Source organism: Schistocerca americana, chromosome 6 (assembly GCF_021461395.2).
Source record: "Schistocerca americana isolate TAMUIC-IGC-003095 chromosome 6, iqSchAmer2.1, whole genome shotgun sequence".
Classification (NCBI taxonomy): Eukaryota; Metazoa; Arthropoda; class Insecta; order Orthoptera; family Acrididae; genus Schistocerca; species Schistocerca americana.
The window spans coordinates 525,881,158-525,898,849 of record NC_060124.1 but is presented as its reverse complement, the minus strand read 5'-3'; the positions used below and the strand labels follow the sequence as shown (position 1 = coordinate 525,898,849).

Sequence of the window (17,692 nt, the reverse complement as noted above, 5' to 3'; positions counted from 1 at the left end):
ATTTTGGATTCCACCTCGTGTTACCTCAGTGTATGTCACAGGGCATAAGAAAAAGATGGTCATTACAAAACCACCATGGAACACTAGAATCTTGGAGAAAGGTCACATAGACAGCCGAGTCCCAGTATATGTGGGTTTATGCTAATGGTGGTGTCTGAGCAAATTAAATGCTGCAAAATAATGCAGGGCATCCCAATTGACAGTATAGGGGAGTTTTTGTGTGTGGACACTGACACAGTTGCCGTTGTCTCTCACTAGCAAATGGTACAGGAACTTACTGTCCAGTCACAATCATCCATTTGTTTGCCTACACCTCCTCCTCTCCCCTCCACCACAGGCCACCTGAGTTTTTAGCAAGGCAATACACACACCAGCTTATCATTCCCAGATTGTTGGAAACACTTCACGTACTTTAGGGTGCATGTTTTGCTCCCCAGCTTACCTGTGTTCAATCCAACTGAGCACATATAGGAGGGCATCTAGTGATGTGAGGGCCTTGGATTAAACTCCAACCAATTATCATTAGATGGGTTTAGTATTTGGTTATGATTCTACCACCTCAGCAAACGGTGATATGATTAAAGATTACGTCCTACTTCAGTATTGCCACACATTCCAGCAACTACCTACTTTGTGCTGTATGTACTACAGTATTTATAGTTGGATTTCATTTCTTAGCTAATGGCATGATGCTTATTAATAGTTATGATCTGTTATGCATTTGATTAATGGTGTCACACTGTTAGTATACAATAGGTCATGGATGATGATTAGTTTATTATATTTGTTTTTGTAATTACTCTCTGTGCCTATTTTTTTCCTTCCTTCTGGTATGCTGATACTGAGAATAGTCTGTTTCTGACTGAAACTGGTTGTTTAATAAAGTGGCAATACAGCTGCGTGCAACCCATGATTTTTAAAAAAAATCTAGAATCTGTAAATCACTGAATACTCAAAATAATGTAAAAAAGGATAATTTTAGGTAGTCACTTCAGTACAGATGTGTGATGGACAATACATAGGAACACTTAGAAACATCATAAAATCAGCTCTTTTACTTTTTTGAGTGATACTGGTTCAAACCCCCTCTGTCTGGGGCAGCTGGATGGGGAGCAGTGAAGAAGTACTGGGAGATCTCTCTCTCTCTCTCTCTCTCTCTCTCTCTCTCTCTCTCTCTCTCTTTGCATTGTTAAGTAGTGCAATAGTTTTGTAAGAGGGTATATTCCTTTCATAAATTTGTTAAATTCACGAAGAGCCTGACAGGATGGAAAGTATTTACCTGTAGGAGACAACTTTCTGTAAAGATGACGTAGACAAATCAAGCAATATTCTTATCTCTTGGAGCAACAAGGCCATTTTTCAGGGGACAAACGATGAAATCATTGTGTAGGAAAGAGAGGGGAGTAATGTCACATAATCCACATTAAGAGGAACTGGTGATATATCAGGAACAGAGGCTGTTTATCTATGTGGCATGTGTTATGGGATTCATGGCGTCAGGTGCCTAGTAGCTATACTGCACAGTTTCTTGGGGGGGAAATAAGCCATTACCACAAATAAACTAAAAACAATAATAGTATTATGAGACTGTGGGCTACAGCAGATAATAGATCACTGACAAAATTTTGTGTGTTTCTGAATGCTTCAAGAATACATTTGTTGTACGACGGTAAGTCATAAATTATCCAGACTTTTCATAAAACACTTAATTTAATTTGATTTACACATTACTTTTCAAAGTAGTCTCCCTTCTTTGAAATGCCCTCAGTCCAGTGAGCCACAAGCCAAAAAGAAGGTTTCTGGTTGGTTGCAAAGCCACTGATGCACTGCTTTGGAGCACCTCTGTGTCTGAGAAAATAGATGTCCTTGCAGAGTGCCTTTCACTGATGCAACAAATAAAGGTCTGATGGAGCAAGATCTGAACTTCCAGGAAGATGTTCCAGCAGCTCAAAACCCAATTTCTGGAGGGTTTCAGTACGAGCGTTTCTGTGTGACAAAGAAACTCTCCATGACAAAAGATCTCTGTTTGCTGCGAATTGCTGCTTCATGTTCCTTAGGCAACAATGCACAGTAATAGTCTTTGTTGAGGGTTTTCCCCTTCTCCATGTAATCTTCCAGTATACTGTATTTACTCGAATCTAAGCCGCACTCGCATCTAAGCCGCACCTAAAAAATGAGACTCCAAATCAAGGGAAAAAAAATCTCTCCAATCTAAGCCGCACCTGAAATTTGAGACTCGAAATTCAAGGGGAGAGAAAAGTTTTAGGCTGCACCTCCAAATCGAAACAAAGTTGGTCCATTGTAATATGAGACACAATTTAGGTCGAATGAATGACGATACAGTTACAGTAGTTTGCTTCGAGTCGTAAGCTTAGCACTTAAGCTTTACCAGGTAGCCATTGCTATGTGTCAGGCGCTCTGTCCGTATTGACACGGGTACCCTTCCTTTTTCACGTGCTTCGTCTGGTTTGAATTGATTGTTTATTTTTCTTTGATCTGATAAGCACTGTTCTCTTTGTTATAGGTGTTTACGGCACTCTAAGCCGAAAATATATTACTGTACTGTGTCATGCACTGTTTGTCGCATTCTGACAATGAGTGTTTACGGCCTGTCGCCGCTCGCGGCATGGCTTACTTTTGAGTGCGCTACCGCCGCTTACAATTGAGGAGAAAAAAAAAAGAGAGAGAGAGAGAGAGAGAGAGAGAGAGAGAGAGAGAGAGAGAGAGAGAGGAATCGTCTCATTAGCAAGAGACTGCTATTTGTTGTTACTTACACCGCTACTTTCTTTGATAATGATCAACAAGAACCAAATAATATACTGCGTATGATAGAAGTTCTGAACGAGAGTTTAGCGAAAATTTTTCTCCGTTTGAAAATCTTTGCAGATGCCTCTTTAGTACCTGACATTCTGCACAGAAGTTAGTCATCTTAGATTTAAAAATCTAGTCAATTGCCGTGCTTCATTTCTGACTGTATCACTATTAGGCATAAGAATAATACGAATATAAACATGACATGATATGTATATTCTTCCGCGTTTGCTGTTGTCTCACTCTAGTTCCGTAGTTTATTAGGCAGACAGGATTTAAATGAGATACCAGCAAACACGAAACAATACATGGCAAAATGTTTATATTCGTATTATTCTGAAGGTGAAGAGAATACTGCATGTGATTCACAGTTCATAAAAGTTCCTATTAGCAACCATCTCTTCTCACAAGTAGGAAAAAATTCAGAACGTAGAATTGGCCACATTGGCAAACATCCCAGTCTTGCCAGTCGGATTTTCGTAGTACATTGAAATGCTGCTACATTCGAACATGAACAATACGGAATTCGTATTTACTTCGTTGGATAATGTATGAAAATGCAGTGATCGAAACTCGGGGCGGAGTAAATGCTCGTCTTCCACCTTTTTTTTAATTTATTTACTGACGCAGAGGTTTTGGCGCCAGTATTTATCTTTGTGCCTACAAAGCACGCCTGTGTAGCGCTACATATATTCTACGGCAGAAGTTAGTTGTGGCGGCACCTACCAACATTTTTCATAACTTCCGCTTACTTTGCACTCGATTCTAAGCCGCAGGCGGTTTTTTGGATTACAAAAAAAAAAAACAGAAAAAAGTGCGGCTTAGATTCGAGTAAATACGGCAGGCCCTTTCGTGTCCCAAATCACAATTAGCATAACCATACACGCTTATGCCGCACACTTGAATTTTTTCTTCACTGGTGATTTACGGTGCTTCACTCCATACTCTGGAGTTTTGATTCTGTCTCATAGTGATGAGCCAATTCATCACAGGTCACTAATCCTTGAAAAAATGACTCACCACCTCTTTCGTAATGGTTGCGTAAGCGATGACAGCTCTCAGAATGTTTGAGTTTGTGTTCTTCAGTGAGTTGTCAATAGCACCCATCACGAGCAAAGTTTACGGAAGCTAAGTTTATAATGGATGATGGTATAGGCAAAACCATAACTGATGTTCAGTGCAGATGCTACACAATCAATAGCAACCTACCTATTTGTCAAAACCATCAATTGAGCTTGCTCCATTATGTCTGCCATTGTGGACATTGACAGGCACCCTGTTGTGCATCAAAATTGTCCAGCCAGTTTTGAACTTCTCAATTCACTTGACCACAGCAATGTACTGTCCCAATACTGCACTACGATGAATTTCAGCCAGTTTCACTGCTTCTGGCCAAAAAAATAGTATCATTGTCCTTTTTTCTTCCTTTGTGCAAACCACTAGAGGAGTGGGCATGTTTACACCGCCACTGCTGGCTCACTACTATTCTGATGAAGGTCAAGAAAGGCACACATCACCACATTAGTACCAACTGTAAACACACATTCGCAGAACACAGTATAACTACTGCCAAAGCATTTCTTTAAGGAAGCCAAGATAATTTTTGACCTACCCTAGCAATTCAACTTTATTAAACCATAAAGGTTACTAGTTTAGATGCACTGAGTCATCATTTTCAAATGCAATCACAAACCTGGAAAAATGCATTAATAATTTATTGTTTTAGTGGCTGTGGCTTGACAACCATTTGTGGAGTCATATAAATATTTTAAATTTTATTCGGTCACACTCCTCAGTGACAATTATGTCGAAATACAAAATTTATTAAACCACATTTTACAAACTAAAATTGGTACAGCCTCTGGTCTCCATCAAATTACTATGTACTTGTGCCACCATATTGTTGGGAAAAAATGTTTGCTTTACATTATTGACACACTTTAGCTAAAAATCATTTGTTGGCATACTCTCACACCAAACATGGCAGACCTCTAGCCAAAACAGATAGACAAGAAGTTCAGATTAAGATTAATTATAATTTATCTCACATAGTTTTGTTTTTTCGTGGCTGTTTTTCATTCCTTTCACTAATTTTGTGTTTAGTCAGTGTGCCTGAGCTTCCTCTATGTTTCAATGCATTTTTGTACAGTTTTAATACATGCTTTAGTGTTTAACTTACTCATATGCACTTGCCCACCCATTCTCTCCTGACAAATGTTCTCGCGCTCCCTCTGCTAAGCAAGATATAGATCAGACTTTCACAAGCAATTTGTCATGGCATTTTACTGTGTGGCATAGTACTGTTAACTATGATGCAGAACTTTGTAATTTTCACATGTATAAACTTTATAACATGTCTCATTACTTTTCAACATGAACTGCAATCCAGTTCAAGGCAATCTACACAAATTAGTGCATGCAATGATGGACAACTGCCTGTTCTGCTTGTTGGTAGTTTGAGTGATGGTAAATGCTTGTAATATGGGTATCTTTGTCTTCCCACTTTGTGAAAACAAGTAAGAACCCCTGGTGATTTGTCAGTTTTAGAGTATCCACAGCTAGACATTACCTTCACATTTTACTGTATAGGAACCCTACAATTCATTAGTGCTAGCTACTGCACCTCCTCCCACTCTCTCTCTCTCTCTCTCTCTCTCTCTCTCTCTTTAAAAGAATTCAAACATGTCCCATGATACAAGCCTGTGAAAATCTATGGTACAGAGCAAACACGAATTTGTCAACATTTACCTTTCATGCAAGTAAGAATGAGTCCATTACAACCAATAGGAGGTGCTGATTTGAGACATGTTTTCCATTCCCGTCATGGTCAGAAGTATCCGTGCAGAGCAGCAGTTTGTGCTTCTGTGCTCCATCATAATAATATATTATTATTATGTCATAGTGGTAGCAAGGCAGTAAAATAGATGAAGAACGAATTTTTGTGAAAATTGCAAACAAAGGGTAGCAGAAGGAAGAAGAATGATGCAGAACATTAACATGGCCGCGAGCGTAGATGCACGTAGTTCTAAGCTATGAAAAGTTACAGTTGTGTGGTCAAGAAGGGCGACTGTGACAGTTGTAAAGTTGAAAAAACAACACTAAACAAATGAATTTCAAGCCTACAACTATCAATCAAGTCTTTCCGAAGAGCATCGATGCACTGAAGAAAGAAAACCAGGGCCTACGATTCAAACAAAAACCAAGTGAAGAGGGCAAGACAAATGTGATAAACCATCCGAGTGGATAAAAGTGTCGCATAAAGGTAGTTCTTTATCCACAAAAATGTCAAAAAAATCTGCAAAAACAGCTACACTCTAAAAAAAAAAAAAAAAAAAAAAATAAAAGTAAAAAATAAATAAATAAGAAAACGCAATATTATGTTCCGCAAAGAGTGTTACTTAACATTAATATCTACATCTACATCTACATCTATACTCCGCAAGCCACCCGACGGTGTGTGGTGGAGGGTACCTTGAGTACCTCTACCGATTCTCCCTTCTATTCCAGTCTCGTATTGTTCGTGGCAAGAAGGATTGTCGGTATGCTTCTGTGTGGACTCTAATCTCTCTGATTTTATCCTCATGGTCTCTTTGCGAGATATACGTAAGAGAGAGCAATATACTGCTTGACTCTTCGGCGAAGGTATGTTCACGAAACTTTAACGAAAGCCCATACTGAGCGTCTCTCCTGCATAGTCTTCCACTGGAGTTTATCAATTATCTCCGTAACACTTTCACGATTACTAAATGATCCTGTAACGAAGCGCGCTGCTCTCCGTTGGATCTTCTCTATCTCTTCTATCAACCCTATCTGGTACGGATCCCACACTGCTGAGCAGTGTTCAAGCAGTGGGCGAACAAGCGTACTGTAACCTACTTCCTTTGTTTTCGGATTGCATTTCCTTAGGATTCTTCCAATGAATTTCAGTCTGGCATCTGCTTTACCGATGATCAAATTTATATGATCATTCCATTTTAAATCACTCCTAATGCGTACTCCCAGATAATTTATGGAATTAACTGCTTCCAGTTGCTGACCTGCTATTTTGTAGCTAAATGATAAGGGATCTATCTTTCTATGTATTTGCAGCACATTACACTTGTCTACATTGAGATTCAATTGCCATTCCCTGCATCACGCGGCAATTCGCTGTAGATCCTCCTGCATTTCAGTACAATTTTCCATTGTTACAACCTCTCGATACACCACAGCATCATCTGCAAAAAGCCTCAGTGAACTTCCGATGTCATCCACAAGGTCATTTATGTATATTGTGAATAGCAACGGTCCTACGAGACTCCCCTGCGGCACACCTGAAATCAGATTAGATTAGATTAGATTAATACTAGTTCCATGGATCATGAATACGATATTTCGCAATGATGTGGAACGAGTCAAATTTTCCAATACATGACATAATTAAGTTAATTTAACAACATACTAAAGTTAATATAACAACTTTTTCATTTTTTGTGTTTTTCTTTTTCAATTTATATCTAAAAATTCCTCTATGGAGTAGAAGGAGTTGTCATTCAGAAATTCTTTTAATTTCTTCTTAAATACTTGTTGGTTATCTGTCAAACGTTTGATACTATTTGGTAAGTGACCAAAGACTTTAGTGCCAGTATAATTCACCCCTTTCTGTGCCAAAGTTGGATTTAATCTTGAATAGTGAAGATCATCCTTTCTCCTAGTATTGTAGTTATGCACACTGCTATTACTTTTGAATTGGGTACACCTGAAATCACTCTTACTTCAGAAGACTTCTCTCCATTGAGAATGACATGCTGTGTTCTGTTATCTAGGAACTCTTCAATCCAATCACACAATTGGTCTGATAGTCCACATGCTGTTACTTTGATCATTAAACGACTGTGGGGAACTGTATCGAACGCCTTGCGGAAGTCAAGAAACACGGCATCTACCTGTGAACCTGTGTCTATGGCCCTCTGAGTCTCGTGGACGAATAGCGCAAGCTGGGTTTCACACGACCGTCTTTTTCGAAACCCATGCTGATTCCTACAGAGTAGATTTCTAGTCTCCATAAAAGTCATTATACTCAAACATAATACATGTTCCAAAATTCTACAACTGATCGACGTTAGAGATATAGGTCTATAGTTCTGCACATCTGTTCGACATCCCTTCTTGAAGACGGGGATGGCCTGTGCCCTTTTCCAATCCTTTGGAACGCTACGCTCTTCTAGAGACCTACGGTACACCGCTGCAAGAAGGGGGGCAAGTTCCTTCGTGTACTCTGTGTAAAATCGAACTGGTATCCCATCAGGTCCAGCGGCCTTTCCTCTTTTGAGCAATTTTAATTGTTTCTCTATCCCTCTGTTGTCTATTTCGATATCTACCATTTTGTCATCTGTGCGACAATCTAGAGAAGAAACTACAGTGCAGTCTTCCTCTGTGAAACAGCTTTGGAAAAAGACATTCAGTATTTCGGCCTTTAGTCTGTCATCCTCTGTTTCAGTACCATTTTGGTCACAGAGTCTCTGGACATTTTGTTTTGATCCACCTACCGCTTTAACATCTACCGATATTATCGGTAGTGTTTATAGGAACTATTGATTTATTACCGATTCTTCTGGGCAAGTATTTCAAATGAAAAAACTTTATACGAATTTATTGTTTAAAATACAACATTACAAGATACGCACAATTCGTTTTATAAAGGTAAACCCCTTTTACTTTAAGTCTGTTGCATTTTTCATTGATTATTTCTGTTGCCTTGGAGAAAACCCACTCCGCAGGAAATGAAGTCTCTGTACAGCACAAATATTTAGTGGTCATTACACACAATATACTGCTAGATTTTTTCCACTATTGTAACACACAAGCATGCTTGTCTGTTACACTTTTCAAAACATTGACGTAAGGCAATTACGGAATCACAGACTGATTTAACGACGTCGATGTTGCGCTGTTACTGATTGGATGGTCAACTTTTTTGCTCAATTTCAAACTAGTAGATGTATTAGCACTGCTCATGGATTCTTCTGTTTCAGTTATTATTCTTGGTGTTGATGCAACAATAGCAGCATACTCTTTCCGAAGTAATGGCGCAGCATCTGTCTGTCTCTTGAAATGTCCTGAAATCGAGTTTCTTAAATCTAGGATCTAATAATGTCGCAAGTATATTAACAGTCCTGTATTAAATGGTCTCGGGCTTCCTTTGATTTAATCAAGGAATCCAGAACTCTTTTCGCTTCATTAGTTATTAAGGTGCTTTCCCAGAGCTGGGTGAAATAATGGGACGTATGGGTGTGCCAATAAAAGGATGATCTACACCAAAAATATGTGTGAAGATATAATGGATTATTACTGGGCAGTTAACTTTTCTGCAATGAGAGGTATATTGGATAGTTCCTACAATTGAAGGATCCCATTGAATTTGAGGCTTACTCCAAACTCGTTTGAATAAACTTACCAGATTAACAGGTCAAATAATTAACAATTTTAGAGATTGAATGACAAGTATCTGAGAGTTTTAAGTAAATCATAGTGCAAGGGACGTGCGTGACTAATAAAGTCTCACAGTAAAAAAAAGTTTCAAGCTGTTCTGAGCATGTGACTCTTAGTTGATAGTTAAATCTTAATATAAATAAAGATATAGCAAACTTACCTTCATGTGCTGTCGTGTATCCTGGAAATTACATGAAAAATTTTGTTTTGACAACAAAGGAGTAACCACATCTTTGAGCATAGCTGGGGAAGGTTCCTTTGCAATTTTGTAGTGTTTTGTGCACTATTCACACAATGAATAAGAGGCGTGTTTGTTAAGTGATACAAGGACGCATATACCTTTTATGGATATGTCAAATATATGTGCGGATGTGTGTGTGTGTGTGTTTGCGCGCGCATGTGCGTGCGAGTGTATACCTGTCCCTTTGTCCCCCTAAGGTAAGTCTTTCCGCTCCCGGGATTGGAATGACTCCTTACCCTCTCCCTTAAAACCCACATCCTTTCGTCTTTCCCTCTCCTTCCCCCTTTCCTGATGAAGCAACCGTGGGTTGCGAAACCTGAATTTTTTGTGTGTGTTTGTGTTTGTTTTTCTATCAACATACCAATGCTTTCGTTTGGTAAGTTTCATCATCTTTGTTTTTAGGTATAAATTACATAGTTGGGTTTATAAGAGTATTTTAGATCCTGTGGTTAATTTAGTCCATGTAATTGCTTTAGTTTAACTGATTATGATGTAGCAAACATGCCATTAATTGCCAAAGGAGTTTGACTATATGTGAAAGTTCATGACAGCTTTACAACACTAGGAAAACTATTGTAATAGTATGCAAAGAATATATGATGAAATCATTGCTACAAGTGAATTTCAGTAACAAACTTGGGTAGTACCAAAAACAATGTTACGATAAAGGTACAAATACCGGTTCTAACAAAAGTGGTCAGTCACAATTGTATAGCATGCTTTAAATGAACGTGGTGTACAAACTACATAATTAGAATCAGCTAACCTTGAGTACTGGCACTTGTAATCTGAGATATAACGAAAAAGATGGTTAAAATGAACTTACCTGAAGGAATACAAATGAATTGTGTTCAGGATTCATAGCTTTATTTATTTGAAGTTGAAAGAAATAAATATCTAATAGAAATAACAGAGTAATGTTTAACATGTAATTCTATGAAGAGTTTGCAGGAATTTTATTTTCAGTATGTTGCTAATGTTACATGGTTAGGGCATAGCGAAGTGATGTGTTGCACAATGTTTGTAGTACCAACAAATGATGGTTGTCAAACACACAAATTACTTCTTATTAGCAGCTTTAGTGAGTTTGGATAAGCATATTGGGCAGGAAATATGTATTGTTTACGAGTGTGATGAACACAGCATTTCTGCAAGAAGTGACAGTGCTGCAGTTTGGTCCCGCTTTGTAGCACCAGCTGGTTTGGTGATTAATCCACGGAGCTGTGCCCCTGCCTCACACATTGCACTCCGTGGAGTAGTGCACTTCATGACAATGGACCATGTTATGAAATGATGAAAGAGTCAGTTCAGCTCTAGAGAGAGTAGACACTGAACCATCTACAAATTTGTAATACTCTACATAACTGACAAAATCTGAACTGCAGGCAGTTGTATATGGGAGGTTCTAGAATTTGTGTGTGTTGGAAGAACAGATTTACATCTTCAAAACTGACGTCTTTAATTTGGTAGCCTGTGAACATAGATAAGCACGACTTCCCTCTCCAACGCAGGTCAAACTGCATGGGAGACTAAGTCCACGAAAGGAAAAAAGAAGATATTAAGAGGGAGATGCTGTTGTTGTTGTTGTGGTCTTCAGTACTGAAACTGGTTTGATGCAGCTCTCCATGCTACTCTATCCTGTGCAATCTTCTTCATCTCCCAGTACCTACTGCAACCTACATCCTTCTGAATCTGCTTAGTGTAGTCATCTCTGTCTCCCTCTACGATTTTTACCCTCCAATACTAAATTGGTGATCCCTTGATGCCTCAGAACATGTCCTAACAACAGATCCCTTCTTCTGGTCAAGTTGTGCCACAAACTTCTCTTCTCCCCAATCCTATTCAATGTTTCCTCATTAGTTATGTGATCTACCCATTTAATCTTCAGCATTCTTCTGTAGCACCACATTTCGAAAGCTTCTATTCTGTTCTTGTCCAAACTATTTATCGTCCATGTTTCAGCTCCATACATGGCTACACTCCATACAAATACTTTCAGAAATGACTTCCTGACAAAGCTATACTCAATGTTAACAAATTTCTCTTTACATTTTATATCCTCTCTACTTCGACCACCATCAGTTATTTTGCTCCCCAAATAGCAAACCTCCTTTACTCTTTTAAGAGTCATTTCCTAATCTAATTCCCTCAGCATCACTCGACTTAGACTACATTCCATTATCCTCGTTTTGCTTTTGTTGATGTTCATCTTATATCCTCCTTTCAAGACACTATCCATCCCGTTCAACTGCTCTTCCAAGTCCTTTGCTGTGTCTGACAGAATTATGATGTCATCAGCGAACCTCAAAGTTTTTATTTCTTCTCCATGGATTTTAATACCTACTCCGAATTTTTCTTTTGTTTCCTTCACTGCTTGCTCAATATACAAATTGAATAACATCGGGGAGAGACTACAACGCTGTCTCACTCCCCTTCCCAACCACTGCTTCCCTTTCATGTCCCTAGACTCTTATAACTGCCATCTGGTTTCTGTGCAAATTGTAAATAGCCTTTCGCTCCCTGTATTTTACCCCTGTCACCTTCAGAATTTGAAAGAGAGTATTCCAGTCAACACTGTCAAAAGCTTTCTCCAAGTCTACAAATGCTAGAAACATGGGTTTGCCCTTCCTTAATCTAGCTTCTAAGGCGTAGGGTCAGTATTGCCTCACGCGTTCCAACATTTCTACAGAATCCAAACTTATCTTCCCCGAGGTCGGCTTCTATCAGTTTTTCCATTCGTCTGTAAATAATTCGCGTTAGTATTTTGCAGCTGTGACTTATTAAACTGATAGTTCGGTAATTTTCACATCTGTCAACACCTGCTTTCTTTGGGATTGGAATTACTATATTCTTCTTGAAGTCTGAGGGTATTTCACCTGTCTCATACATCTTGCTCACCAGTTGGTAGAGTTTTGTCAGGACTGGCTCTCCCAAGGCTATCAGTAGTTCTAATGGAATGTTGTCTACTCCCGGAGCCTTGTTTCGACTCAGGTCTTTCAGTGCTGTGTCAAACTCTTCACGCAGTATTGTATCTCCCATTTCATCTTCATCTACATCCTCTTCCATTTCCATAATATTGTCCTCAAGTACATCGCCCTTGTATAGACCCTCTATATACTCCTTCCACCTTTCTGCTTTCCCTTCTTTGCTTAGAACTGGGTTTCCATCTGAGCTCTTGATATTCATACAAGTGGTCCTCTTTTCTCCAAAGGTCTCTTTAATTTTTCTGTAGGCAGTATCTATCTTACCTCTAGTGAGATAAGCCTCTACATCCTTACATTTGTCCTCTAGCCATCCCTGCTTAGCCATTTTACACTTCCTGTCGATCTCATTTTTGAGACGTCTGTATTCCTTTTTGCCTGCTTCATTTACTGCATTTTTATATTTTCTCCTTTCATCAATTAAATTCAGTATTTCTTCTGTTACCCGAGGATTTCTACTAGCCCTTGTCTTTTTACCTATTTGATCCTTTGCTGCCTTCACTACTTCATCCCTCAAAGCTACCCATTCTTCTTCTACTGTATTTCTTTCCCCCATTCCTGTTAATTGCTCCCTTATGCTCTCCCTGAAACTCTGTACAACCTCTGGTTCTTTTAGTTTATCCAGGTCCCATCTCCTTAAATTCCCACCTTTTCGCAGTTTCTTCAGTTTTAATCTACAGGTCATAACCAATAGATTGTGGTCAGAGTCCACATCTGCCCCTGTAAATGTCTTACAATTTAAAACCTGGTTCCTAAATCTCTGTCTTACCATTATATAATCTATCTGAAACCTGTCAGTATCTCCAGGCTTCTTCCATGTATACAGCCTTCTTTTATGATTCTTGAACCAAGTATTAGAGGGAGATATCAAGTCAGTAATTACCAATCCATACACATCAGTATCGGCTCTATTACACGAAGCCCCCTCTGAATGTTTAGCACATACGGCAGGAATTATCATACAGGATAATGAGAAAACACAGTCTACAAAGAAGGCTGCTTACAAAACACCTGCATGTCCCATCTCAGAATGTTGCTCAAGTGTGTGGTATTCACACCACATTCAACTTCCAGGAATACTGAATGTGTACGAAGAAGGGCAGTGCAAATGGTCACGGGTTTAACACAAAGGAGTCACAGAAATGCTGAAAAACATCGTCACACATCTTAAGATAAACTCCAATTATCTAACAAATACCTAATTACAAAATTTCTAGAGCCAGGCTTAAGTTTGGAATGTAGTAATTAATCCGTACATATCAGTCTCATAAGGACCACAAAAACAGGTGGTACAATGCTAAGTAACCTCTGCCATGCACCTCACAGTGGTCTGCTAAGTTTGAGTTTGTATGTAGATGAAGACAGACCTGGTTAAATGTAGCTGGGCAAAGGCACTGGACTGTTAGAAGAGGAGCCCAGACCACCAAGACAACATCAATGAAGCTGTATCAAACCAAGAGTTGCAGTTTCTGTGAATTAAGGAATGCCTTCTCTTTCTCATAGCTTAACGAAAGTGGCGCAAGGGATGAGGACATCCTAGTTTCAATAGCTGTACCTCTGTTTGTCTGTTGACCATCAAAGGTTAAGAAGTAATGAGTGACGACGTTCGCTAGTGCGAAAAGGAAGACGATTGTGAAAGTGTTTTCAGTGGATATTGGGAGAGGATTTTGAAGGTTCAAAGCCACCTGAATGTGAGAGACTGAGGTAGATAGTAGTTACATCTATAGTAAGAATGCAAGATTTGAGATACAAAAGAAGTCAGAAAGGAATAGAGATCCTCCAGCAATTGGCTCGGATCATTGCTATATGAATGAAGGTTTGGGCTGATAGATGCTGGGCTACAACCAAAGCTTAAATTGGTTGGAACCTGTATGCCCAAAATCACTGTTCAGAGTGGTTGGGGGCTTGAAGCTGTAGGACAGTACGGGTTGTTACCATTGGCTATTTTTGGTTGAAAAACCGTAGAAATGCAGTGATCATGTAGGATGCGAAATTCTTTGAAGGTTGTCACAAGGGAATGTGATGGACCTAGTATTTTTAGAATTTACTGCAGTTCATTAAGGGTAATCAGAGTGAGGTCAAGAAACACGTACACGACCTCTGTGCCTCATCAGTCATATACCAGTTGTAGAACTACTGTCCACTGGGCGAGTGAGGATAAAATTTTATAGGTGAATTTTGTTTTATGGCCCATGGTCCAAGACATAATTCCCTACCTGTTTCATCTTCCAATGCTAGAGATAGCATCAGAGGCTTTAATGAGCCAGAAAGCAGTTACAGTCTCAAACGAACTCAGTGAGACAAAGTGTTTATATACATAACTATGCCACAATCGGTTTGCGGCATAATCAGACCACTACCTAAGATCGTAGCATTGTGCTGACGTATGTTATGGACGTTATAGTAGGTACATAGACCCATAACTTGTCTAATTTCAATCCTTTATTGGTGTTAAAGTCGATTTTCTGCTTTTGAATTCCTTTGGCCTCCCTGTACATCTTAACACAGATATGATTAGATCTTAATAAAACCACAATATCAGAGTAACTAATTTACTGGTTCCCTAGTCCAGTGCATCAACTGCTGCTGACTAATCCATATTATTCCTATCACAGTTGCTTGTGTTCCTTCCACTTATAAAAATTGTCACTGGCAGAGCACTCAGAAAACAAGGTATTAAGACACTGTTTAAACCAACATTAAAGCAGTATTAATATTTGAATACTGCAAAGGACCTAAGCCTGCCACTTGCCATAGCAGGAGTATATAAAACTCCTTTGCAGTTGTAATCAGGTGTCATAGGAATTGCAAAATGAAGAACTAACACTTACCTTAAGGAATGCATGAGTAACTGTTGTCTAGACAACATAGGTAAATCAGTACTTACAGATCATGCACTGGAGCCATACATTCAGACAAGAGCTCAGAAATGTGAACAATTATTGCATTTTGGTTATGCACTTCTTCAATCGAAGAGGTCCTTAACCCATTTGCTCCTACAACTTTACCACCAGATAAATTTCTATGCCACAACAGAAACTAAAATGTGCCTGAGAATTGATTCTATTTATTGAATACTGTCCTCAGTTAATGGGAGTTTTAGGGAGCATTAAAATTAGGAAACATCGAAGAAATTTATTTGTAAACAATCCGTTTACTTATGATATAGCAGACAATGTACATATCCTTCACATACAAATGTAGTGCAAAAACATAGTGACCTCAGTAGAAATCATTTATAACACTCAGATGTTAACAGATGTCCAGCAACAGTAACAATGGTGCATGTAAAATTCCTACTTTAATATCTATACCATCAAGATAACAGTGCACACAGCAGGAAGAAACACGTAAGTTAACACTTCTTAATTATAAAAATATAAAAAATATACATTTCACTTCAAAGAGTGCTCAGATCCTTTCAGTATGTATTTTGTACACCTCATCACTGACTAAAATGACAGATCAGCAATAAATTACTCCTAAGCCAAACATAAAATGCCACCACCTTCATGAATCACTAAAGTACTTATAAATATTCTATTAGTACCACTTCCATTCTATTTAATTAGGAACAGATTGTTGTGATAACACTCCGACCTGGAAGTGAAAATAAGCTGAGAAATGGCAGTACACGCAAAGAAACAATTTCAACAGCTGTCAGCCCAGTGCACAATACGAGTTATCTACATAATGAACCACAAAATTTTTTTCACAAAATGAATGTGAGTTATTAATATACAGTAATAAGGCGTTGTGTGTGTGAAACCCATTTTATGTTCAGATGTATGCACATACACAAATATTACGTTTCTCAATAAGGGCACTATCATTTTTTCTATTGCATAATCTGACTTTGGTAGAGTCAGTGCTGTAAGATACCCTTTTACTTTTACAAATGAGACTCCTTTTTTAATAATAAATATCAACATCACTCACCCATTGCATTAAAAGACTTTGAAAATCTGATTACCACCCTTCTTCGTTTAATACCAGTTTCATTTCTAAATATAATGCACACAACACAATCGAAATATACATAAAAGAAACTGAGATTTCATATAAAACTGAGATTTCATTTAAAATGTAAAAGCAATTGCTTTCTATTAAACCAGTTAAATACAAGGTAACCAAAAACTTAAATACAGAAATAAATTGTAAACAGACAGAGATTTACAGGGAACTGCTGCACTTCTTCCCTACTCCAAACAATATATTGAACTTTCATACTACCAGTAGTTTATCTGATTAACTGAAATTACAGAATTATTTGGGGAAAAAAACTAGTAAAGATAGACATGATACACTATGGATTGCACTGTACATGAAAAAGATGATCTGATAGTTTCAGTTATCTGCAACATCATCAAATATTGCACACTTCAAAATCAAACCCGAAGTATTCGTGTTTGTAACAGAACATTAAGTTGCGTTCATGTGATGTATTACATTTCTTGAAAAATATCTGACATAACTGTTTTCCTGGCATATTTCATTTAACCATAGTTAGCCACAAGGATGGAATCCTGTATCACATGCACTACAAGAAAAATATAAAATGAAGGACTAAAATGCCTCCCACAAAACATATATATTCATAAAAAAGAAAAGCTTCAGATCTATCAAAAATATGTAATAGTTAATGGATGTAAGCAGCATTCAAAAAAGATATACAGGATGTAATAAACGTCTATGTGACTAGTTCTGATTAAACGAAACAGCACAAAAATATGTTTCTCCTTAGCCAATATGGCTCAGAACAATTGCAATGTTGTATGTTATACACATTGATACACTTTTAAGCATTGTATGTAAATACTCTATGAACCACACATTAAACATTCATCTTTGTTGGCTAGTGAACAAACCATTGCACTCATATTGTATGCTTCATCGCTGTTGTTCTGCACCTTTGGGGTGGAATGGCCATTTGTTGAGGTGCTAACATTGCGTGATAATTTACTCTTGTCGACTGTGAACTGGATTGCTTGAGCCGCAGGCTTAGTACGAAGATAGTACATTCCCGTCTTCAGCCCCTAAATGAACAGATACAAAAAGAAGAAATTTAACCATTATAAGAACAATAAAAACAGATGTAAGAATTACTGTAATGTTTTGCTTTCGATAACTTTATCTCCTTATGGGACACAAGCAATAGCTCCCACATGTATCTACATGGACGGTTACT

The 17,692-nt window shown here is 38.3% G+C and overlaps 1 protein-coding gene across 1 annotated transcript in view; it reads right to left on the bottom strand.

The window, feature by feature from the left end:
- Positions 1-15,652: 15,652 nt before the first annotated feature.
- Positions 15,653-17,692, bottom strand: part of LOC124619228 (ribonucleoside-diphosphate reductase large subunit) — an 80,279-nt gene continuing 78,239 nt past the window's right edge. Inside the window, exon 14 of the mRNA XM_047145467.1 lies at positions 15,653-17,540. Coding sequence (XP_047001423.1) covers positions 17,325-17,540 — 216 coding nt within the window. The 3' untranslated portion in view covers positions 15,653-17,324. The remainder of the gene's footprint in view (positions 17,541-17,692) is intronic.